The sequence below is a fragment of the Drosophila arizonae genome, chromosome 3 (genome assembly GCF_054131065.1).
Source record: "Drosophila arizonae isolate 15081-1271.41 chromosome 3, UAZ_ARI_1.0, whole genome shotgun sequence".
NCBI lineage: Eukaryota > Metazoa > Arthropoda > Insecta > Diptera > Drosophilidae > Drosophila > Drosophila arizonae.
In genome coordinates, this window is record NC_142923.1 from 29,503,660 (window position 1) to 29,530,570 (window position 26,911).

Genomic DNA, 26,911 nt, shown 5'->3' on the forward strand with positions numbered 1-26,911 from the left:
AAATTATGTTAATACGCCTTTTCATTGCGGAGCTGGTTTAAATTTACTAAACCTCTAAATTTGACCATTTTTTTTACCTAAAGTAGTCTATATCTTTTGAGTTCCGCCGAGTTCCGAGCATCGATTTATACACACGTGTTGCTGAATATGTCCTCTTTAATATAAATAAAACTTTTGCTGCCCCTAGGTGTCCCCCCGGGTTTCTATAGCAAAAAACTAACCCAAAGTCGGCATAAAAACGCACAAAATGTACTAAAAAAGGTCAAATTTGCATGCAGATGACTACTTTACAGAAAATGAAAAAAAAAAAAATTTTTTTTTAAATTTTTTTTTAAATATTTTGTTATTTGTTTTGTTATATTTATTGCATATAATTTAAATAAAATCAATTTCAACAAAAAAAATGCTAGTTTTTCATAGAAAAACATACATTTTAGGACAAAAATCACATTTTTCAGGTTTGAGGTAAGACTGTGAAACACCCTGTTAACGCATCACCCTGTATTTTGGCCTATTTATAGCTTGAAGAATTCTCTTTCGAATGCTTTTTAAATTTTTGAAATATCTTGCTTGGTTCAAAAGTTATGATTTTTGCAACGCAAAATGAGCAAAGGCCCCACTGTGCGACGCCGGCCCCCCAACACCCGGCCCGACCCATTTGCGTCGTGGACCCTACGTACATCCCTTTGCGGCCGTCTGTTTCGCTTTCTAACTGTCTGCCGCACACACACTCGCACACACACTCGCCCACACACTCGCCCACACACTCGCCCATCGCTCATTGGCAAGGGGGTTGGCAACAGAGGAGGGTCGCAAGACAACTATCTGGCAGCCGAAAGTCTTCATACGACTCTCAGGCGCCCTATAGAGGTGGGTAAAGTCGGGTAGGTAGGGTACAGATAGCTATATATGTCTGAGCATTTTATTATTGCCAGTAAACCAATTTTAATCAATGAGACTGACAAGTTTCATTCAGAGTTTGATTCGAACAGAAGAGGGAAACATCTATCATAGAAGAAAATTTGTGTATCTAATATATTCTGCATTAGGTGATTTATTTGAGTATATCCGTCAATCTGTGCGTGAATCGCCAATCTATGAGTCAATCGGCCCCATTTTATATTATTGATTATATAGAATTAGTATATAAAAACCGTGAACGATTATATGTATATAAATATGTATATTTAACAAGTTGTTCAAATTTAAACGGTAACACGATATAGATGTGTTAATAGGATATTTGGTCAGGTCCATCGTGAGGGTTATCTGTTGTCTTTTACAAAATACTTTTGCCAATATCCTTTGATATTCAGAATGGAAAAGCACAACACAATCTAAAAATAATAATTGTTTAATATTTGCTTTTATGCTAAATCTTATCCATCTTAAGCAAAGTAAGCAAACCTTTATAAATGCCAATGGGTCAATACTTTGTTAGTACCCCAAAGATTAGGTCAATTCAAACCCATTAAAAAGACAAATTCAAGTCTATATAACTATATAAGTTACCAATAATATATCTCCATATAAACCCTATTTGCCCTAATTTATATTTCTTATCTTATATATATTTGGCTTATTATAACTAATTAAATAACGGATTTCCAAAAGTTGTTAAAACTATTAGTCACACATTGTTTATTCATATAGAACATATTCTAAATGTGCCTAAATGGCTCGTTATGGTCTCATGTGACCTCATACAGGGACAGGGTAGCAAAAATACACACTACATTTCACTCTCACACACTGAAGCTAAAGAAAAAAAATATTGTGCTGTGTGCTTTGGGGCGCAAATTGCAGTTGAGCTGCAACCGCAAAGCGACAGCAAATGCAACAGCAGCAAGCAAAACTGCAAAAACAAGGAGAGCAGAAACCAAAACAGAAACAACAACAACAACAACAATAACGACAAGGACTCGTTCGCTGTAGTCTGTAAATCAAGCTTTAAAGTTAACGCAGATTGCCGGAACAAGCGACGCTACGAGCAATTAACATGAAACCAAAAACCAGTCACAGAAAATGTCAAAATAAGTGAACAAAAAAGAAAAAAAAAAAATAGCGAGTCAAACAAAAAGAAAGCAGCGCCGAACATAACTCAAACACACGAAAATAGAGAGAACGAGAGTGAGATAGAGAGTGAGAGAGCTTTGAGTATGAGTGTGAGAGCAGGCGAACGTAGGTGCATGTGTGCAAACAGCAACGTCCATAATAAGAGGTACAAATAGCTTAGCTCAAAAAGAATAGAACAGAAAAAAAACAAATATATGTTAAGGACTATTTCGTTTAATGCACAGATGCTTATACTTGATATATGTATGTGTATATGTATAAAGAATATACAACATATATATACAAATGCTTATATATAAATATAGGTATACACTATCGCAGAATTTGGGCCTGGCTAAAGAGATAGAAAACTAATAATAATAACAATAAGAATAATAGTCACAGCTTCTTTGTTTCATATCTTTCCTACCTTGAGAAAATGGAGTATGCCACTGATTATGACCAGCACTGTAATCATCAGCACTGTAAGCATCTGTATGTGTACACACATGTGAGCACTTGCTGTGTTTATGTGTGTGTGTATAGAAATAAATGTGCATTGGACTGCTCGCAACGACCTTTGCTCGAAATGTTCGTGTCACTCTCTGAGTGTGCATGTGTGTGTGTGTGCATGTGAGTGTGTGTGTGTAGTATGTGTTTAGCTTTGCCTTGCTTTTGGCTTTTCTATTTTACCGTCGACCCAAATTGCGCGCGCTGCTGTAATAAAAAAAAAAACACACATAAACAACAACAACACAGACACACAGCACTCCTGTGTGCATGTGTGTGTGTGCGTGTGTATATGTATTATGTGCTCGCACGCTAAGTTGACTGGTAACGACGTTTGTTGCGGGTGGCGAAAACCGAAGAAGAAGAAGAATCAGCAGAAGAAGAAGAAACAAAAATCCACCGAAAAGTTTCGCAAAAGACCTCGACCCAAACGGCAGGCGGTCAAAAGAAAAAAAAAACATATTTATATATATGTATGTACATTTATATATGTATAAGAGGAAATAGGAAAAAACACACACTCACACAAAAAAAAAAAAATATATTAAGCATAAGTATTTAAAAGGCAGAAAAAAGGCAAAGCGAAAGGATAGCGTGAGAGAGAAAATAATGATTGAGCCGCTAATGTGAAAATGTGGGAAAAGCGCAAGGCAAAGCCGAGCCAAGCAGACGGCAACAAAAATTTAAATCGATAAATCAAAATGGCAGCAACAACAGCAAAAGGCTCGCAAGGACGTGCACGACTTGCACGCCACACACAGCTACACCCAAAGGGGTGTATGTGGTTGTGGGTGGGTGTGGGTGGCGGGTGCCTTGTGGGCGGCAGGAAGTCGCTTTGCGGCGCTGAGGACAAATGACAACATTTGGCCGACTTTTAATTATTGACATTCCCACTTTTGCTCTTTTGCTTGCTTTGAGGCCAATCTAATTGGCAGTGTGACCGTGCCAGCTTAGCCGGAGCTGTCAGCTGTGCTCGTGGCAAATGGGGTAATGGGCCGATTCAGGGTTACGCACATGGCAAATCTCAAGTTTGCTTTGCCAAGTGATAATATTTGGATAGCATTTTCCTATTACTATCGTAGTAAAATATAATAGGTCAGCAGAGCAGACGTGGTAGTTGGGGCAGCTCGTGAGCAGCTGCATGTTAAATATGCCATGCCCTTTAACGTGCAGCCCGGGCATAAAAATATGTGGAATAATGTTTATGTTGGCTCCTTTAAGCTAACATCTACCTTCTAAGACTTTTATCAAACCCCTTTTAATGACTTGTGAGTGAAGCTGTAATGCACGATTTGCTTACTTCTTAAATTCAGATCTAATTCAGCATTCTGTTCTATTCAACATCGCACTAAAGGATATACTCTTTTTAGCCTTTCTCGATTGTTGTTGGCAGTCAGATTAGATTCGAGTTAGCTTCGAGCGCATCTAAAGCTGCTTTCAGACTCACATCAACTAATCCTTAGCCTCATTCAATTATACAATAAACCCTTTAGACTTTAGTCTGTAACAAAAGTAAATTATAGACTAAAGTAAAACTGTCATTACTTACTAACAGTCACTTTTAATAAGGAAAGACGAAATATGTATTTCATATAATCACTGGTAATTTGAAAGTTACTAGATGTATAGGGGCACATTAAAGTTGCCTTTGCCTTTGTCGGTTATTAGCACCTGACCAGTGTTGCCAGCTGAATGTGCACGTTAAGTTTGACAGCAACTTTAACACGACTTTTGCTGTCATGTCCCGGCTTTAGACATCAATGTGAGTCAGCAGGATCATCAGTTGTCGAACTCCACGGGTTATTCCAGTTATTCCCCGGTCTTGGCTAATGCATTCATCTTAAAACAGCAGCTGCTACACAGGATGAGTCATGTATATAGTATACATATCTTTTAGATGTCATTATTATTGTCAATCATCTGTCCCTGTCTCTCTCGCTCCCACACATGCCATGGGGGAATTTAACTGTAATACGTAATTCATTTGCAACGTTCGGCTAAAACAGGTTGCTGACACGAATTTAAATTCAGCGCAGCAAAACTAAACGGAAAGTGGAAATAAATTGTTTATTTAACAATTTAATTGAAATCAATTTGATATGCACATTCATCCCGATTGGGCGCAAATTAATCTGCCTGCAATTATTTATGGCATTTGCCTTAATTAGGCCCTAAACTAATAATTGATGGCAAATGTTATTCAGCTGAGAATTGCGTTCATTTCATAAGTGCATTTAATTATAAACTTTTAAATTGGCCGTAAGCTAAATTTAAATGCGCCTTTTAAGTGGCTGGGCTGTAATTACAATTATGTAATTATCAGTAAGGAGCACTTCGAATATAAATCATATTTTAAGTAACCTTAGTTGGGGAATGAGCTGGCGGGATATCAGGCTAATTAGCATTTATTTTAGTACAGTGCTTTTCCCGTTTTAGAAACTGTTTGCCAGTATAAAAAGAAAACACAGTTACTATACTGAATATTTAATATTTACTATATGGAATATTTAATATTTTTAGTTTATACTTTAAATGTAATTATTTTATTATAATTATTATTATTATTAAATACATAAATTTGACAATTTATACAAAAAAATTAATTAATGTAAATCTAAAACATTAATAATTAATAGTTGTACAATCACCGACTTTTTGTGGCAAGCAAAAATACCCAGGCTGACTCAGAGAGTGGGGCACCTGGTATAGTGATTGCTGATTATAATTGGACTTCCCGAGATGCTTTAACACGAAATTCTATAGCTGCTTAGAAATATTAGTAAATGAGTATAACGTGTGTGAAATTGATATTAGAAAGTAAAATAATATCAGTAAATAAGTACTACGAGCTTGAAATTGAGAATGATGAGCTGTCTAAGTGGGCCAGTCATAATATGTATGCCTTTTGCTGGGAAACTTACTCAGCCAAATTGAAAACTTATGCAGGGGAAAGTTTGCGCTTGCTGGGAGAATAAAATATGCAGACGCGCCATAAATTATTTGAGAGCCTTGCCAGGCACTCTTGAGACATGGTTTTCCCTTTTTAGATTTTTGCCCATCTCGCCATAATTTTGGCACTTTCTAGACCACATGGAGAAAGCTTAGCCCTTAACTATTTATGAGCTGGCCCCGAGCGGGAAGGAGCGAAGCCTTCAGCCTGATTAGCTACAAAGTGTTGTTGTTGTGGGAAAACTTTTTACAATAAGTTGAAAAGCGTGCAAATGTTGCGAAAATGTGGGCTCGAGGGCTTAACGCTTGTTCATCCGGTGAAAAGAGTATATCGGGTGGGTGTCCGTATCGCCATTGAAGCTCGACACATTGAATTCAAATATTTACACGCTGACACCACATCCACTGATCTAGAGAGAAGTGTCACAGCAGCCCGCACTCAGTGGAGGCAATTTATGACAGCTGAGTTGTTGTCGGCCGTCTTGACAGATCTACCTATACAAGTGCAATCACAAGTATCGAATATGTCATTCCTCTATATACATATCTATAAATATGTATATTGAGAGCCCCATTTATCTCATGAACTACAAAGTCAAGAAACTTGAAATATTTATTCTTGTCTAATTTTACATTTTAGTTTTTTTGCAAAGTCATCCTTTTTGCCTTTCCTTTTCGATAATAATCGATATTTACTGTTTCAATAGTTCATGTATGACTTGGAATCAATAAAAACTGAAGAACTGAAAAACTTACCTTTCGCAGATTTTAGGCAGATTAGAAACATTAGCTATTCCATATTTGAATGTCTTTTATTGATAATTATTGATATGTACAATTCCATATTTGAAAATCTATTTTCTATTTTCGATAACCATCGAAAGTTACATACATATTTGAATTCTATTTGTTAATGAAAGGTAATAACCTAGAGTCGATAAGTAGATATAAAATTATGGAAATAGTAGACTTCTGCATGGCTCCAGGGCATAGGGTAGCTGGGCATTCCCAACTGGGGCACGATAGGTCGCTCCCTTGCTATTTGCATTTTGCAGGTGGTCCTGAGCTAACCTTCGTCAGAGCTCTTTCGTTCTGTCGTAACTGCCAACTCATAAAGTTGATGTGGCTAGGCTTAAGTGGCACTCGTGCAACGTTGCCAGATTGGCAGTTGCCACAGTTTTTGCTGCATTGATTCAACAGCAGCAAGCACACTTGACAACCCTGGCGGCGTGGTAGGGGCAGGGTGTGGCGGTGTGGGCAACCCACATAGCATACTCCCCAAGCGCTCTCAATTTGCATGTGCAGCGCAGGTTCCGCTTCCATTTCGTTCCACCTGCCCCATTCCACACCCGCTGGGCTAATCGATTCGCCAGGCGCTGCTTACCTTGAAACTTGCCGCCGTGCCAAAGCGCGCTGTCTCTCCTGATAAATTAGCAGCTGCTTCACAAAGCGTGAAACCATGTGGCCACACACACCCTCTATCACACACACACACTCACGCAAGTATACTCAGACAGTTGTATGTTCGCTTAGCTTTTGCTTTGCACCAATCTTCCGCCCTACCCATAATGAACTTCCGGTCCAATGACGTCGGCTTCGCGTAATTTTGTGCGTTTGTTCAGCCGTGATTTATGCACATTGATGACGTCGCAGAAAAAAGCAAAAACAAAAAAAGAAAAGAAAAAGATAAACACAGAAGAAGAGAAAAACCAGAAGCAGATAAAACGAAAAAGCGAACTCTTTCATTTTTTGCTGCCTGTATATGAGCTGACTTTTGATTTTCTTATCTGGCAGCAAATATTTCAGCCGAACTTAACCCATTGAAACAAATTCATTTCGCACTCATAAGAGAGCACAACAGAGTTGTATAGTTACATATATATATATATATACATATATGCATGTCAGTTGGCCATAAATCGATAATAATCAATCCCAGCTCTCAATGATTTTAGTCAATGGAAGATACTTGTTTTCCTACATGCTCGCAGCGTGTTAATGCGATAATTTATAAACCTTCTCTTGATTCATAAATCAGCTAAACGTGGAGCTAAAAGTCAACAAAGTCGGATGAAAAAGCCATTGCACTTTAGTTGGGAGTTCACGACTAAGCAATTCCATGTCGAAATAAAATCTATCATACTGCTAGATTAACTTCTTTATATGAACTTTATTTCAATTCCCAGTCTTTCTTAATATACATAGCAACCAATTAATAGTGTAATTATGCCTACTTTTAAAATGAACTAGTCTGATTTTGATTACAATATAATGTTCCATAATATATGAACACACCAATATTAAATTTGTAATTTCTGAATCGACTCATTTCATAAAATTCATAGAGTATCTATACTTACCTATAAAGCTATAGAGCTGCTAACATTTGTCGGGCACAAAATCAATATACCCCCTGCACATATGTTGCTTCACCTTAGGGTATCAACTCAGCGCTGACCTTCTTAGATATGCACAAATGAAATAAGTCTATATTGTAGATGTTATGAAAGCAGCTTAAAATGAAATCGTAAAATTAAATATTGTAAATATTTAATCTAAAACATGTAAGGTGTGAATCACTGAGAGAGAGAGAGAGGGAAGAAAGGAAGAGAGAGAGAGAGAGATAGGGAGAGTGAGACAGACATACAAATATGCATTTATATATGTAGCTTCTCCAATATATATATATTCTTGGGCCTAACCCATACAACTCTATCTAGGTCTCTTTAAGACACCTCATCATGCCCAGCTTTTAGCTACGGGGTATTAATACGCTTCATATGCCAACTACGTGCTTTAACGCATTTTGAATGTCAATTATTGTACAAAGCTGATAATTATGACACGCATAGCACTATTCATGTAGAATATATATATATATATACTTGTAGACAAATGAATATTTTTAATTATTTGAAATACAAGATAAATTCTTTGATCAGTAATGGAGCCTATAAACAAAGCCGTTTGCTGGACCAGTAGCTAATTTTATTAATATAAATATATATATGCATATATATACATATACAAAAAACTAAAGCTGTGTTCATTGGTAATTTAAATTTGTATATTTATTTAGATTAAATATTTTAAGATAACATTTTAAATACTTTTGTTAAAACTAAGTTTCTTTTATTTCATAAAATTAATCTTATTTGCACATTAGGGCGTACTTTAGTAACAAATTCTTCACATTGGCACACATAATCTGATATATACTACATATATGTATATGCTGACTCTTTCCTCTCACTTAGTCAGCCGATTCCAGGCGCTGTCGTAGCGCTCCGCTGCGAAAAAGTTGGACAGGGTTTGTGGCAGTTGTTTGCGTTGCGCCTCGTTGCCTTGTATGCGTGGAGGTGTATAAGTGGGTGTGACTGCTGCTGCAGCTGCTGCTGCAACTCCAGTCGCTGCTGCTCCTGCGGCTGCAGCAGTTGAGCTGCTCTTAATGCACTCCACTGGCGCCTCCTGCGCCTGACCCGTGACCTGAGTGCGCCACTCGTAGGTGAGAGGAGGCGCCTTGGCTGCTGGCTGCCTCAGCTGAATTTTGGCACGGCTGACGTACAGCTTTGGAATTGCTGATGTTGCTGATGCGGTTGCTGCTGCCATCTGAGCGACTCGAGCTTCGATTTGGAACTGTTTTGGCGAATTGCGAATGCGCCTTTTGTTCTCCAGTTAGCGAGAGTCAACGCATGACGCATAGCTTGAATGAGTAGTATCTCTCATTGTCTCTCTCTCTCTCTCTCTCTCTCAATCTTTATCTGTCGCTGTGTCTGTGTGTGGGTGTGCACTGTTTGCTCTAGAAGATTTCTGAGCTGATGATCAATTCGATTGCATGCAGTTAGGCAAATTGAGATTGTGGCATTTCGGCACTTGAAACTGGTTTCCAGCAATTGTCCGCCAATTCATGGCAGACAGAGAGGTAGACAGAGAATCCGGCACGCGCCCACATGCCGCCAAATGTGAGCTAACAAAAGGAGAACAAAAGCAATTAACAGCAAAATAAACAAGCCTCAGAAGTTTTTGCTAAATTTGTTGCTCAACTCGAGACGTTCAGGCACTTCGAAGTTGCAAATATTCGAAATACACTCAAAGCGGGTATTCTGATTTTTAGTAAGAGCTACGTAACGCCCAGATAAAAATTCATTTCAGCCTACATTTACTTACCTTATTATAATTTTAATGCAAACTTCATGTTATACAAAAATATACAAGACAACTCTGTTTTGGTAGATCTGGAATGATCTATATATTTTATTGAATACTATGATCTTTTTTGTATATCAGATTTTAATTATTCATTGTATACATATTTATTCAATAGATAAACATTCCTCTTTCTTTGTCAACACCTATAATTTGTGTAATTACTTGTTAATTATAATTATCGTAATCTTAAGTATTTATGAAAATGAAAGATTCATCCACTGTTCCCCATTACTCATTGTTTAACTCTCTTCGCACAGTCTATGATAAAAAATTTGTTTAGTGTTTTATCAACGATTCTATTTATACGCGCTTCCGCTCGCTCTCTCTATAGTCTCTATGGAGCGATGTATATATCACAAAATCTTTTTCTCAAATGATAAGCTGAGTGAATCTTTCAATAAGCTTCTAATTTTGCCTTAGTTCTTTAATTCAGATCAAGATTCTCAAAAGTTTGATGGTAATGAAAAAGTAATAAATCTAAATATAGTTTATATAAAAATACGAATTCCTTACAAAAATATTATTAATCGTATATCAAAATTAAATAAGATAGTTATAGAACAAAATTGAATGATAAAGATGTACGATACAGTCCTCAGTCTTACGCTACGAAATATTCAACTTATCGTACATTTTTTAATATTTACTATTGACCGCTTTTATATTTACTTCCTCACTTTCTAGAAATATACACATCACATCATATTTCCTCTATACTCTATTTTATAAATTTATATATTTATTTCAAGATATTAATTAAAGTTATATATATAGTGGAACTTGCCTTCGAGCTCCTGAGCCTAGGTCTACCGTCACTTCGATCACTTCCCTATTATCTTGCCAGTCATCCGTCAGTTAGCCTAGCTTTACACTTAGTCATAAATGTAATCGTATTTGCATATTATGAACACATAATTTCTCGATGATCTGGTTTGATATTCAAAGCGTTGTCCCCCGTAGCTAACTGTAGTCGAGTCGATTTCACGCCCACATCCAAACAAAATACAAATTATCTTACCTGCGGAGTAAAAACAAGTCAACATGCGCAACTCTGTTCTTTGATGGGCTAGCAAATACCCTAGAAGTGATCTAAGTACAAGCATAATTATCGGATTTGATGATTAATAACTTTGAAACCTGTTAATATAGTTTTTCCAATCTCAAATTTCAATATACATATATATACATATATATATATATATATATATATATATATATATATATATATATATATATATATATATATATATATATATATATATATATATATATAAGCGATTAGCGAGAATTTCGTTGAGTAAAGTCCCGTTAAAGCTAATAGTCGAACGGTAACAGACCCATGCGAATCATACAGATCTACAGAAAATGCTGCAATCGTCATTCATTAAGCATTTGGCAGGTGATTCATTTGAAGCATTGAATAATAGCGCACGTTCCTCAGTTGAGTGTTATTTGAAACTGATTTGGGGGCGAGTCGGGAATGAGGCGATGGCTGCCTGCAACACCTTCTGAAAGCTGGGTTAACCACTGTGCACTTGTGTGTGTGTGTGTGAGTGTGGGTGGGTGGGTTGGTTGGGTGTGTACAGCCCGTTAGCCGCATGCAAATCACAAGTGACTCCGACTCTCAGCAGAAACCGAGAAACCGGTTTTATATCTAGCACGACTCGAGCTCTTGGTTGACCGAGGCCCAACTGCCACAGTGAGTCAACAATGAGGCGACGAGCCGACTCAATTTTAAACCAAGAACAAAGTATAAATACGATGAAACAATGCCACCACATATTCGACCCTCACTTTGATAAGCGAATTACTCTTATTCAAATAAGAATAATCAAACCTCAGGCGGTATTATGAAAAAGCGAAAGTTTTTTTTTTTTTGCAGTCCAAGTGACAAACCAGGCAAAGAACAATGACTTAGACGATAGCCAACTATTTATATAGACCGATCGATACCCTGCAATCAGCAAGATAAAGCCACTTTGCATTTAGCTAAGGTTATATTGATGCCCTAAAATAATTGAATACATGAAAATGGAATATAATGATTAATATATGTATAAAGTAAATATATACTTACATACGAAATGAATATATGCCATATTATATCTAAACTCTCAATTATTCATGTAATTCCAAGACATTTATACAGATCTCTAATGAATAGAATCTAAAAAAAATAATCTCAATAATAATATAATAATAATTTTTCCGCACGAGCCCAACTATACTCAGCATATTTAAGGCAATGTATATACATTACATATGCAAACACCACTTATTATACCCTTTCATCTACAGCTAATAAGTGCTGGGTGTGTGAAATGACATGAATCAGTCAAGAATCAGTGTTTTTTTGCTCCAGGCGATTTAAAACGCGCCGATTATTTGCTTAGCACACGCGCCAAAACGATTGCTCATACAAAAAAAAATTAAAAAAAGAAAACTGCAAAAATACCGCAAATTAATGATAAACATTAACATTTGCCATTATCGACTCCAATTGAGAAGTTGCATTTGTTGCTGTTGCAATTGTAGTCTCGATTTGCTAATTGTTGCAAAATGTGCTGCATAATTTTGCGGTTAATTGCCACGGCAAATCGCGCGCTTCTCAAAAGGTGCCGACTACGAAGCGTTTTAGCAGCGATTTGCACGCGTTTATCTTCTGTTTTGTTTTGTCATCCAGCAAAAGGTCGTGCTACTTAATTGTGGATGTGTAATTGGGGAATAGTAGTAACCGTAGCTCCACTCACCTGATGCGCAAGGTGCCTAGATAAATCTATGTGTAATTGTAATATGGGTATTTATGTTTCTATAATGTTGCGTCTAAGTGTCTTGGGAGCGTTTTCTCTGTGCTAACTAAAGGTCAGACTTCCTCAATAATTCGCAATGACAAATTCGGCACGTTCGCTGAATATTTATTTAGCAAGCTTTCAGGCATTCTAGTTATTCTAAATTGATTTTTTTAGTTCTTAACTTATTCGTAAAATTGGATTTGCCGAGTTTCTGAAAGTCAATAAATTATTTATAGAATTATATTTTAGAAATTTTAAAACTATGAATGATAACGATAGTTATGATATGAACAATAATAATGGGAATGTATAAAATCTCAGAGGCCTAAATCAAATCTGATGCCATTGATAATTAACGTAGCTGAAAATGCTTGCACTTACTGTTTGCTAAAAATCGATAACACCATCCGTATTATCGATGAACATCAATTTTTGCGATAGATGGCTGGATATTATACGATGTTCCGTTAGAGAGCTGAAAGGTAGTTTTTGATATTCTTTTACGTGAGCTATGTTAAGAAAAATAAATTGAATTGTCTCTCGCATTGAAAAACTTGAGAAACTAGAGCCAAAAGTATTCTTCGCGTCGTCGAGTAGAGCTACTAGCAGTGGTCTTGCAGCTCGACCTCTGTCTCTGATCTTAAAAGTGAGTCTTGGGGATGCTCGAATTGCGCGCATTTCTCTCTCTAAGAGCAATAGAGCAATGAGAAAGGAACGAATAGTACTACAGAGCAATAAAAGAGACAATGCCCATGATATGGATACTGCTCATTCCCAATGTAAATTTTAATAATACCGAGATATTAACTAGAGCAACAGTCAATTATTTGTAATTAATTATAACGAATTTCTGTTTATGTCTTTCGTTGCAGACTCGCTAACCGACAGTTCAAACACCACGAAAACGCCATTATTTCCAAAGGATCTATTCACGAAAGAACAGCTTGAGAACGGCGCTGTCATCCTGCACATTATCGGAGTTATTTACATGTTTGTGGCGCTGGCAATTGTCTGCGATGAATTCTTCGTGCCTTCCCTTGACGTAATCATTGAAAAGCTCGGCATCACGGACGATGTGGCCGGCGCAACGTTTATGGCGGCGGGTGGCAGTGCACCAGAGCTCTTCACGAGTGTCATTGGCGTTTTCGTGTCGTTCGACGATGTTGGCATTGGTACGATTGTGGGATCGGCTGTCTTCAACATCCTGTTTGTCATTGGAATGTGTGCGCTGTTCTCGCGAACGGTCCTCTCGCTGACCTGGTGGCCTCTGTTCCGCGACTGCTCATTCTACAGCATCAGCCTGCTGGTGCTGATCTATTTTTTTCGCGACAATCGCATCTTCTGGTGGGAGGCGCTCATCCTATTTACCATATACATTGCCTATGTGACCTTCATGAAGTGGAACGTGCAGGTGGAGCATTGCGTCAAGAAGATGATTACCAAAAACAAGGTGACTCGCGTCCGAAGTACAGATCAACTTATGCCTGCAGTAAGTAGTTGGGAAGTTTTTTTGCAAAATCAAAAATCAAATGAAAAAATTTAAAAAAGAAAAAAAGAGAATACTCAAAAATTTGTAATCAAAAAAGTCGTTCAAGAGAAAGCGAAATTGCAAAATGTCTGCAAAATCCTTTGCCAGGAATATGAGTTTTTCTTTACTTAAACGCCTTATCGTTTCTCGTTTGAATTCTCGTTTGCTTTGGCCTAGTTACTTTCCATGCATTTCCCACAAGAATGGGGCCAAACAGTCGAACAGGTGTCTGCTAGCCACTATGACTAAGGGCGAACGATCGAGAGACTGCAGTCTTATATATACAATACATTTGATAACTGCATGACTAACACCTTATTTAGCTTTGGCTTGGCATTGAAATCCACTTGCTGATGCTGATGATGCTGATGCTGATGCTGATCATGATGATGAGTTGACAATAATTGAATTTCACCTTTGAGTTTTAACTCAAAAACAGAATAAATTGAGTGTAAATGGTTGTTATTTATTTTCGTGAAACCAGTTCCGGGAACTGAAAGCGATCAATGTCTGTCAGGGTCAACCAGAGAGAAAGAGACTGAACGAGAGAGACAGAGAGAGGGACAGAGAGACTGCAGGTGAGACCTGAAGAAAACTGTTAGCCAATTTCATGACATTACTTAAATATGTAAGTTGGCTCATGCCAAATGACGCATACTAATAAGGTATTTACCAACACTGGTCGACTGTTTGGTCTTACGTTTAGCGTATGTCATTCTGAAAACTATCTAGCCACATATATGCCATTCTATCTCTAATTTCAGCCTATCTATAGCTCTTAACTATTATTTAGTTCTTTAGAGCTTAGCTTCGTTTAGTATCTTCTCTTATTATTTTGCCTCTTTCCAACACTTTCTCATTTGCTATGCCTCTTACGACTGGTTTCACCATACTGACACATTTATACACCTACACATACACACAAACACAGCAGCTGTCACACCCACACGCACACACACAGCAAACACTTTGTATGCAGCCAATCGCAACTGTGCACACACACACACACACGCTCGCACAGCATGAACCTGAAATATGATCTGAACTTGATCTGGATTCTAGCTTGATTTCTCTCACTCTCTCACGCATGTGTTCAACATTTTGGGCTCTTTATTAGCTGCACATCCACATCATAAATCTAAATTTAATCTCTTGATCACACACAAACGAACAGAACGTAAAATGGCTAAACATCAAATGACCTCAACAAAATGGCGCAAGTATTCGCTTAATTTCTCAAGTCTCTGGAATATGTGGGATATTTTATTTTATTATTATTATTATTTTTTTTTTTCAATATCAATTTACCAAGAGCTTTGAAATGCATATAAATATTCAATAGAAATATGTTTCTAATAAATTTTAATTTTTCTTCTCAATAATATTAGATAAACAGTTTCAATATTTTGTGTAAGAATTCTTGTAAATTAATTTTTTTTTATATAAAATAATATTCAAACGGATTTAGAATCGCCAGCTCTTGACTTGGAATCATATCATTTGTTAATTTCTACTTGGTGGATCATTTGTGTTGAAGGAGGTGGGGGCCGTGCGGCGGCGCCATTTGAGGTAATAGGTAGCTGGAGCAGAGTACTGGTTCATCAACGTAATCCAAACTCTGCTTCGATTTGGCTCCTCTGAACTCGCTGGCTTGTGGCGGTATCGGTGCTTTATGTTTTGAGCTCTTGGAATATGACAAAGTAGCTGGCGGTCCATCGACGGTGTCCACCTCCATGTAGCATTTGCCCTCTTTGAGCTGCAAATCCACCTCGGCTTTGGTCTTGTTCAATTTCTGCCACAGAATCAGATCGAAAGACTGGAAGTCGATGAATATGTATCTGATGATGCGATAGAGGACCAGATAGCCCACGATTAGGTAAAAGATTTGGTCCGAATGCTTAAAGAAGTAGTTGAACGGGTCATCCTTGACATCGATCTTGAACCAGACCAGAAGAAGAGGCACAAACAGCACCCAATAGGCGACTATTGCACACACTTCCACAATTTGCTTGCCAAACATTTTTGCAACGAGCGCCCGAACAGCTTGCCCTCAGTTATACGACTGATCCGAGTGTATCGTAACAGTTTCTATATCGTGTATATGGGCAATGTGTGTCGGTCGATACGCATTAGCGATAAATCTATAATAAAGTCTAGCTATGTTCGATGAGGTAAGCAAGAATCTTTATTCATGATGATTACGAACCGTCGAGCGATTTGATTATTATACAAAAATTAATATTTCTTATGGTTTAAACATATTTAAATGATATATTAATAATTATGGTAAAATATAAAATAATACAAGTTTAAAAAGGATTGATGCTTTGTTCATAGGGCGGAGGCGGCGTTCTCCCATGACTACCCCCCTCGCCATAAGCTTCCACATTTTCCAGCTCCACTGTTACAGGAGTGTTCATCGGCTCCAACTCCGTCATTGGCGGAACATTTGTATATTGTCGCTCGTGATTGATCATATTCGCTATGGCGGGATTATGGGTGACCCACATTTTCATTGAGTAGGTCTTGAGCTTTAGATAAATGAGTACGATAATTATGTAGACGACCAGATAACAGGCGGCCAGTCCCAGCGCCAGGGCACAAACATCCTTAATCGATGAAAAGATTTCGTTGACATCCCACTTAACCCATCCCCACTCAACGCACTGCACTGCTATCATGGGCGATAAGATAAACCAGTACAGAACGAAGATGAAGATCTCCACAATTCTTTTCTGTATCATTTTTGTTTTTTCACTTCGATCTTGCTCAGCGTTACCCGTGAGCTGCACTCGGGCCCCTATAGACAACTAAATGCGTGGAGCCTTTTAAATTTCTTTCCTTAAGCTTGAGTAAAATGCAGTTACGCAGTTTATGGCTGATGCCCTCAATGCAATGACTAATGATTGCTTTCTGCGGCTGCTGGAAGTAGCTCATGGAATCCAATAATTCAAATGATTGTCGCACATTGCTTTATTCTACTAATTACATAATTATTAAACAATCGCTCAAAACACAATTCAGATCCAATTCCTCATCTTGTCCATTACAGTTCCCTTCTCATTCCTCATATACTTCTGCTTCCATTTTGCCAATTTGGCCTTTTCGAGCTTTTTAATTCTTTTGTAAGCACACATCACGATCCGATAGAATCCCACGAAGAACAGAATGTCCAATATCACGAAGACAAACGATTGTGTTATCCAGATTCAATCCATCATAATAGATCCAATTCTTTTCCCTGAATATCCAATACATAATGGGCGTAAAGTTAAACCAATAGGCGTGCACTACAAATATTTCCAAAAACGTTTTCTCAAACATCCTTGAAGCTTGCTTAGCAGTTGAGCGAATGCTTTGAACTGAATCAATGAAACGAAGCTGCACAGCTCTAAACTCGTGAGCTATTATTAATTGCAACTCCAACAATCTAATAATATATGTATATAATGCGGCGACTGCGGCAACTGTGGCCGACTCCACTATTCAGAAATAAAATTTCTTCTTCTGAGTAATGCTTAACCGCTAGCGATTGCTACTCTATCAATATAATTCATAATCGTGTCGGATTATACGATCTGCCACGACTTCTGTATCTTTAGAAAATATAGTTTTTTCAATTTGCCACTCCCCCACTGGGCGTGGATATATCATTTTAACCAATCCTTATTAGGAATTAAAAAATCTTGTTTACATAAAAATTTCAAAATATTTTATTTATATTTTTACTCTTTGTTAACGAATACTATAAAATATTAAAATCCCCCTCGGATCTTGGATATTACATTCGGCTTTTTCGCTTTATCCGCATTTTCCTTGTACTGTGCTTCAATATCCGGCGTTTCGGATTTATACTTTGCATTAACTGCTTCTAATTTTCTCTTATATAGCTCCAATTCCTTGAAGCCATACATAACTAGCCGATAGAATATAACATACACTATAATATCCAGTAATACGAATATGAGCACAGGCGTTTACGTTTTTCCCAGCTGACCAAAGTTTAATCTCAAATAGTTTTTATTCGTGAATACTCTATATATGTAGGGCGTAAAGTGCAGCCAATATAAGATGACGATAAATAATTCTATAAACTTTTTCTCAAACATGTTTGGCACTTGCTCTGCCTTTGAGCGAATGTCATGAACTGAATTTCTTCAACGATACTCACCTCGAACGGTTTATTTATTTTAATCATATAGGCATATATAATAGTTCCAGACGGAGTATTATTATCAAAGAAATCATGTGGTTGTATAGAATGCTGCTTTACGTAACTTGTTATTTTTACTTTAATAAATATATTTTATAATAGCAGCTCCAATGGCACCATTAGCATAGGAGCTGGACGTAAACATTTTTCTTGTATCGATTATCACAGATGTAGTCGTACTTACTTTTGTTTAAAAATAATTCATATAGCCATTGAGGAATATGATTCCATACTTATCGATTATAAAAGCCATTTCTGTTTCCCCACCATATAAGAAAATATAACTACTTGAGTAACTTTGAATCGTAACAATTTTTATACCCTGAACCCATTTTCAATGGGAAATCAGGGTATAATGGTTTTGTTGAAATGTATGTAACAGGGAGAAGGAGGCGTGGCAGACCCCACAAAGTATATATATTCTTGATCAGGATGACGAGCTGAGTTGATTTGGCCCTGTCCGTCTGTCTGTCCGTCTGTCCGTCTGTCCGTCTGTCCGTCTGTCCGTCTGTCCGTCTGTCCGTCTGTCCGTCTGTCCGTATGTATGAACGCGTCGATTTCAGAAGATATAAGAGCTAGAGACTTCAAATTTTTTTTAGAATGTCCGTAATTACAGCGCGCATATCAAGTTTATCATTAAAATTCGATAACTCATCCCGATCTTTTTTTATCGATAAAAAACCTTATCGAAAACCAGTTATAAAATTATATCTTTTACACCTTTATTGCTAGAGTCTCCAAATTTTTAATGTATGCTTATATGCAATTTATACAATTTCGGTTTTTGTTAAAATTTACCCCCCACCCTTAAATTCACCCCCTCACCCTCACTTTTGTAAAAAGCGTATTTCAAATACTAGAGACTTGTGCTTTGGCAATTACATGCATATCCATGTTATAATCAAAATCTAAAAGTTTCATGAAGATCGTACGTCCACAAAAAAAGTTATTAAACAATTAAGTTCTCATAGTAAGCGCTCACTGCCGCCCATGCGTGTTTATGCTTGTGTGTGTATATGTATGTAAATGTTTGTGTATGTGTGTGTATGTGTTTGTGTATGTGTGTGTGTATGTGTGTGTGTGTATGCGTTTGTGTGTGTATGCGTGTGTGTGTGTATGTGTGTCTGTATGCGTGTGTGTATGCCTGTGTGTGCGTACGTGCGTGTGTGTGTGCGTGTTTCTTGTGTATGCTGAAAGACGCGAAAAGTTATTGAAATATCTATTGCTCCAAAGGTTCAGGGGATCTCGTAGTCGAGCAGTCTCGACTAGAGCTTTCTTACTTGTTTTATTTTAGAGTGTATAACATACGATATATGTATATATAAATATTTCAATGGATAAGCAGCCAACAATTTAATTGTTTTCTGATATTAGAACTAGGTAATAAATATATGTCTATGCAATTACTTTTAAAACATGACTCGCAAAAACTATTCGTATTCGTATTCGCTAGCTAATATTAAAATATGAAGAAAACATAAAATATTTGTTTATATTGCTTTAAGATTTCACTAAATGATCTATTCCTGTTACAGGAACAGCTAACATTAGAGTTGCTTCGCGTCGTTTAGATGACTTGAATTGAGTGAACGGGACTCTTGTCCTATCCATTTATATCGTCATAGTAGTTCATATACTAGAAAGTCTATAGCACTGATTGAACTTTTCATTGCCAAATTGTAAGGATCGAAATAACTGATCAATAAACAATGTCGATCTCGACTCGAAAAAGAAAACAATCGGATTTCGCACATCTACGTAAATAATTCTCCTAAACTTGGGTTGGTCTTTGGTTCTTTGGCTAATGCTAATACTTGATGCGAACTACATTTCGCTCCTCCAGCTCCTCCATATTATATCTTGGGTCTGATCTGCTGGGAGGTGCCCATCAGGACGTCGGGCGACATGATGATGCCGTGGCTCAGCTTGCGGGCCAGCCCAGGGGTGCGAGGCGGCGTGGAAGGCACGGGTGGAGCACACCTTAGGCTGGGCGTGGGGCTGGAGATGGGCTGCTGTGGCTGCCGCAGATGCTGATGGGGCAACGTGGCGCTGCGCAGCGGTCGCGTCTCGTGCTTGATGTGTATGCGTGCCAAATCGCTTTCCACGAGCAGCGGATGACTAATCGTGCGTATGACCTTTGGCGTTTGATCCTTGACTGCGACGGGGCCATCAACCGTATCGATGTTCTCCGTGGATACGGCCTGATAGTGTGATTTATCCTTGAGCTGCGATTCGGGATCCTCCTGGGTCTTCTTCAGCTTATGCCACATCTTCACATCACAGACTTTCAGCTTCATATAGATGAAGATCACAATCCGATAAAAGGTCACGTAGCCAGCGAGCAGGCAGAGCGCGAAGGTGGCGTGATCCGAGAACGATTGAAATGGAATGTTGAGATCCCAGCGTATCCAATTTTGTGTCTTGCAATATTGATAGATGGCTGGCGTAATAACCATCCAATAGAAGAGCAGTGTGAACAGTTCAATAATCCTTTTTTGAAACATTGTTGTTATGTATCTCTGGGTGCACGGTTGTATTCACTGTTAGTCCAAGCAAACCCGCGCGAACGCTTCTTGTTCCGTTTCGAAAATGTATTCGTTGCGTTTGGGTTCAGATTCGTTACTAAATGATGTGCACAGAGCGCATAACCCAGCTATATAATACAAATCAACGATCAATGCAGCCAGTCCGTCAACCCAGCTGAAAGCCCGACTTGAGCAGACAGAGAGCGACATACGAAGTGTGTCTGTGCGAGAGTGGGAGAGAGAGAGAGAGAGAGAGACAGATACAAAGACTCTCTGACTCAAACGGCAGCGATTCGCGAGTTATCTGTGCTCAGTGTTAGACAAGCACTTGGATGGGGCTGCTTTTTGTTGTCGTTTTGTTTTTTTATATTTTATCGATATCAGCTGGCTATATATATATACATTAGTCGTATCACTATATCGTCGTGAACGTAAACAAAATCCCTGGAATAAGTGCATTAATTCTTGGAACTGGTTTTTGGGCTCTACCCCTTAGATACAGGTGACAAGTGCACAGATACATATATATATTTATATGTCTTTAGTATGAAAACAGGTTGAGTGACAAATTGAGTCGTGTTGTGAGTTTTTTATACTTGGTATATTCGAGCAGGTTCATTGTATATTTTGCAATTTACATTTCTTAGATCATTGGCTCGACTTTGTCTCCGATTTGTTTTTAGTTTTATTTTGTTTTTGCTTTTGCCTTTACTTTTGTGACGTGTTTTGGCGAAATTTTTCAAGTTAAGCTCAGTTTTTGAAATTGTGATTCATGCGAGTTTAAATTTAATTTATTATACGATTAAAACACCTGTAGTAAGTGAGGGTTGCGCTAATGATTTTGTATTTTTTGTTTATCTTTTTTCTTGCTGCTGTAGTAACATGCTTTTGGCATGATTTCACAGGTCTTGAAACACAAAGAGAGAAAGATATCAATTGCCAGCAATTTTGTTGTCAAAGTCTATCAAAATAAAGTGTTAATTCGATGGAGCTGCTTTAAACGCACTCGTTAGCTATCGCTTTAGCTCCATCTATAACTATTTATGCACAGCCGAGCTGTTTACTTCATAGGTCCTCGTCTAGTTGGAGTCATTGCCGAGCCGTTTTTGCTCGTGTATCGTAGCTGGTATGAGTCGTAGGCTATCTATCTATCTCATTCAATCGCTCGGCAAAAACAACATGACTTGCCATTAATTAGCATTACAATCAGCATTGAGGTAGTTCACCTGGGCACGAGCCAACGCGCTAATTGGCCAGAGGCTAGTTAGTTGGAGGCTAGTTTTTGTTGATCTTGAATTGCCCTACACAGACCCAGTTCTGCGAAGCACAATCGGTGTTATATAAGAAATATATAAGTGTATATATATGGGTATGTGCATATGTTTGCTCCACTTATTATGAATGAGCTGCGTTGTGGCTGGACATGCTGCAAACAAATACTCTTTTCATTATATATTTATATCAAAGCACTTCTGTAGTCTACAAATAGAAGTTCAGACAGTTCACAGATTGAAGTTTCTTTAAGCTGGAATTTCATCTGCACAAACGTGTGGGTTAAACAAGCGCATACTATACCATACCAGATAGCTGAATAGAGAGCAAGTCTTGAGTCTTGAACAAGAATTTTCTAATCACGAATTACTCTCAGACTTTATATAAATATCTGCTTTGGCAAGAATTTCTTAATCGTGAATCGCTCAAGACAACATGATTATAACATCTATGCATAAATTTTATTATCATATTCTTCTGCAAAAAAATGTGTATATATATTTATAATCATATAAAGAGAGAACAAATTATTTGTATATGATTATATACATTCAAGAATAGCTTAACATATACATGTCTCTTTCAATCTGGCATTTAACAAGAATTTTCTGATCGCAGATTGCTAAAGAGTTTATAAGATTCTTACCAGAATAATTAAACAAGTAATTTTATCTATTATTTAGTTAATAAGATAATATGACTTATGATAATGCTAAACCGTATGAGGATATAGATATTGTAAGAATAGTATAAGGAATTATCGAAAAATTTTATAATTATGGAATATTGGGAATAATTTGTATTTATTACATATCACTTGTTTATATATATGTACATACTAAGCCCGTTAGTATTCCCTATGTACTATCTATAGTATATAAGATTCCTATAATCCCCGCTTGGTTTTTATGAATGAAATACGATCGATAAAAACCTGTTCCGTGAATACTTGAAGAAATTATCACACGTGCCCGTCGATTTATGAATGGAATACGATCTGGATAGACGTGTTCTATAAACGTATGCACAACACTTTACATATCAGTCACACACACACACACACCAATCCTTACTCACATTTGTTTTGTATATAGTACCTGTAATATATGTATTTATAAAGAATTTTCTTATACGTACTTGACATGTATCTACTATGTATATATTATATTTTAACTAATTATCACCCGGTAGCTATATACTAACTATATTAGTCATTCAACATTTTCATGTGTATATTTAGCTAGCGATAATTTTGATTATCATTTTTCTAATACTTCTTGCTCTCGCACTTCTAGCGCTTTCTTTGGCCAGTCTTGAGTGTGAACTTCAAGTTTTTGGTTTCCTTTAGTTGAATTATATTTCAAACAACCAAAAACAACGTCTAATGTTTCATTTGAGTTTCTATGTTTACTTTTTTGATTATAGTGAAGGCAAAATGAAATACAACAAAACTTCCCACTGCGCTTTGATAAAAACAAAACAAAAAAAAAAAGTATATATGTAAATTTTTTTCCAATCAACCAAAAAATATACGAAAAAAAGTCATTGAATACTGAAGCTTGTATGTATACTTAAAAAACAGTTGCAAAATCTAAAAGAAAAAACTTTAAATTTTTTGTATGATATTTTAGTTGTACTAAAAATCGTAAATTTATTTTAAATGTATAAAAAATTTGTTTATTTTTACTTTTGATTTGGAAGAACCAGCAAACCAAGCCACCTGAATATGTACCAGACTTAGTGGAATGCGAAGCCACACAATCCACTGTGGTACTTGGCCAATGGCCTCTGAGCCTGCTGTTTCACACCCGATGCACCCAAGCTATCCAATTCCTGTTGTACATAAACATCAACTGATACTTTCCTTAAAAGTGTTCGCACTCTTGCCATGCATTCATCTTTGCTGCACTCGAACCAGACTTTCCTTATGCCTAGCAGACTTGTAAGTTTCCACTAGAAAGCCACTCGATGTGGGCATGACGAGACCTACGACCCTAACGGACCCGGTCCATGGCTGCTCCCTGAGCTGCCCAGAGTAGAGATCCCCCAGCTGTAGTCGGTCCGCTTGACTGTGAAATACTCTCTTACACGTTGCTTGAATTTCTGTGTATTACGTGTTGACGTGTTGTGGTTATTTTAGACGAACTTAATTTCCTGATATCGTTTTTTGGTTAACTTTTCGTTGTTTATGGTTTCGAAATATTGGCTACATTTAATTGCACTTAACAATTCGATTAGCCTTTAAGCAATACAACAGCTGAAAACAACAACAACAACAACAACTACAACTACAACAATTACAACAAAGTACATACAGCAGCTACTACAACAATCTAACATCAACGCCTCTACACTAAACTGTAAATTTATACAAATTGCAATAATAAACTTTTCTTCTTCTTCTTTTCACCTTTTTCTCAACAACAACAACAATGCTTACCATCAAAATAATATTGACAAAATAATACCCAATCGCATTTACACTGCTCTTAAAAAAAATAAAACAAACAAAAAATCAAAAACCAAAATTAATTAAATTGAAAATACAATTGAAAAACATTTCAATGCTGAAATCAACACAATGCCTGAACGTAACCAAATAACCGTTAACTGTTAACGCAAACGTAATCGTAACCGTAAACGTAACCATAACCGTAACCATACCACCCGTTCCATCGTTCTTCCTTCACTTCAGGGTAATGCGGCCAACTCATCGGAAACGTCAATGGCCACACAGCCGGGCGGTTCGGTGACATCCCGGGCGGCCAGCGAGACCCGCTCGGGCCCAGCCGGATCGAGCAATGCGGGCGCTACAGGTAATAGCAGTGGTGGGACCGCTGGTAGTACACAGACCGGTGCAAAATTCCGTCATGGCCTATTACAGCTAATGATACACACCATAGATCCACTACACGATGGTAAGTTCGTTTGAGTTTGTCACATTGTGTTTTGCACAAGCCAAAAGAGAATCACAGAAAATGAATCAAATTTAATGTGTGCCCAAAATCCCGCCAAACTCCATCCCAAAGACCCCAAATCAAAAAGCTCCAACTTCTCCCAAACGTGCAAAGCTCCCCACCCATAACGCTTACATTTAAAAACAAAAGCAATTACATTATACCAACTACTTATACTATATATAATTTACTTAATTCCTTAAAAAAATAAAAACCGTTGCCTTCGGACTACCGAAGTCTCGAATACCCTTGCAGAAGATGGACAGTTATTTTTTTTTTTTAAAGCTGGATGTATTCGAATATTCATATGTGAAGTAGCCGTGCAACATTAAATAATATCATATCAAATAAATAAATTTCATAAAATCCGAGTATTAGTTATAACTCGCCAAAAAAAAAAAAAAACATTCTCTTTAATTTTTATTAGAACAAATGTGTCTGATATGAATAAAGTTTTTTTGATAGTTCTTGAGGTACTCTATAGCGATTAGTACTTCATAGGATTTTTGTACACATTGCTCACAACTTAGCTTAGGCTGAATAAATCTGTAATAGTCTTCAGATATAACGAAGCCTATCCAATAATGTCTATGGCAGTCTAAATGTAAAACTTACCTCAGTCAGTATTATCTAAAAGTTGTCAGAATGCCCACTGCAAGGATATTAAAAAATAAAAATAAATAATACGTTGTACTCAGTTCCTTTAAAGTCTGTGTATATTCTGTGTTCCTTCTAATTGGATGTTTGACTTGCTAGCAAAAAGTTACTTACACCTTACTCTTTACTCTCTTTACTCTCTCTCTCTTTCCCTGTATATTTATATATTTGCCAATTGTTTATTGTTGTTGTTGTGTTCCTTCTTATGTTCGTTCGCTTTGTTTGTTTCTGTTTGTTCGTCTTTGTTGACTTGGCTTTTGCGCTGGTTAGTTTTTAACGCCTGACCTTGAGGCCACTTATCGAATTACCAGGGGCTAGTAGCTCGACCAGACTGAGCGTCGCGTCGTCTCTCCGCGTTCGTCAATTTACAGCTGTGCAAGCTTTTTGCACCCAGCCCTATGCCGCCCTGTGTGTACCCTACCAAGTTCTCCGTGGCATATCAGAAGGGGGCACGTATTCCACGTCTCCGGCTGCGGCGCCGGACGTGCTTGCATTGATTTATTATGTATTAGGCACAGAGGCGACTGGATTGGATTGGGCTGGGTTGGGCTGGGGCATGGACATAAATATGTATGGGGCCGCGTTGCCACGGCAATGGCCCACAGCCCAAGACCAAGACAAACTCGAAACTCAAACTAAAGCCAAAGCTTAAACTAAACCGAAGCGAAGCAAACCAAAGTAAGGCAAAGCAAATCAAAGCAAACTAGCCAGGGCCAGTGCGGGCCGGGGCGGATCGGGCCGTGCCGTGCCGTGCCGTTTCGGTATCAAGGTTTTCCACAGGTACAAAGTGTTAAAATTCTTTTACTAGTTCTCTTTTTTCTCATTCTCACATGAGGCACACTTAATTGTCAGCGGATATTGCGAGCTTGTGGGAAAATTGAAAATAGAAAATGCGGACAAAAGCCTTAACCTAAAGGAAACTGCATTAGAGTTAATAACTTCCAATACAGATAATGTGACTTTAATATCAATTCAATCTAAGATATAGAGACAACATTTTGTACAAGCTTGTACATGCTGCAATCGATGTATATGCATTACTTCTAGTTTTCTCTAGGATTAATTTTTTTCATCTGAAAATTGTCTGTCAAATATATTATTCTCTAGCTGATATTGTCAAGGTTCTCTTACTTCTATCTCAATTACACTTTGCTCTCACCCAATATATTATCGATGATATCTTAATAAAATCAATTTGATATTTTAGGAATTTTTCAATAATATTTGAGTTTTTGTTTTCCTTT

The 26,911-nt window shown here is 37.4% G+C and overlaps 3 protein-coding genes across 14 annotated transcripts in view; 1 reads left to right on the plus strand and 2 right to left on the minus strand.

Annotated features, from left to right (window-relative positions):
* Positions 1-26,911, plus strand: part of Nckx30C (solute carrier family 24 member Nckx30C) — a 50,630-nt gene that overhangs the window by 6,856 nt on the left and 16,863 nt on the right. For 6 of the 12 annotated variants that reach the window (XM_018003683.2, XM_018003689.2, XM_018003687.2 and 3 more), the window contains 2 exons: positions 13,388-14,004; positions 24,749-24,971. In XM_018003683.2, coding sequence (XP_017859172.1) covers positions 13,388-14,004; positions 24,749-24,971 — 840 coding nt within the window. The remainder of the gene's footprint in view (positions 1-13,387; positions 14,005-24,748; positions 24,972-26,911) is intronic. The other 6 variants (XM_018003691.2, XM_089466064.1, XM_018003688.2 and 3 more) reach the window with 3 other exon arrangements.
* On the minus strand, positions 8,560-9,191 carry LOC108611191 (uncharacterized). Its single transcript, XM_018003697.2, has one exon. The coding sequence runs from the start codon at positions 9,121-9,123 to the stop codon at positions 8,764-8,766; it is 360 nt and encodes a 119-aa protein (XP_017859186.1). The 5' UTR covers positions 9,124-9,191; the 3' UTR covers positions 8,560-8,763.
* On the minus strand, positions 19,491-21,111 carry LOC108611190 (uncharacterized). The gene has a single exon (XM_018003696.2). It carries the CDS (start codon positions 20,758-20,760, stop codon positions 20,110-20,112), a length of 651 nt encoding a protein of 216 aa, XP_017859185.1. The 5' UTR covers positions 20,761-21,111; the 3' UTR covers positions 19,491-20,109.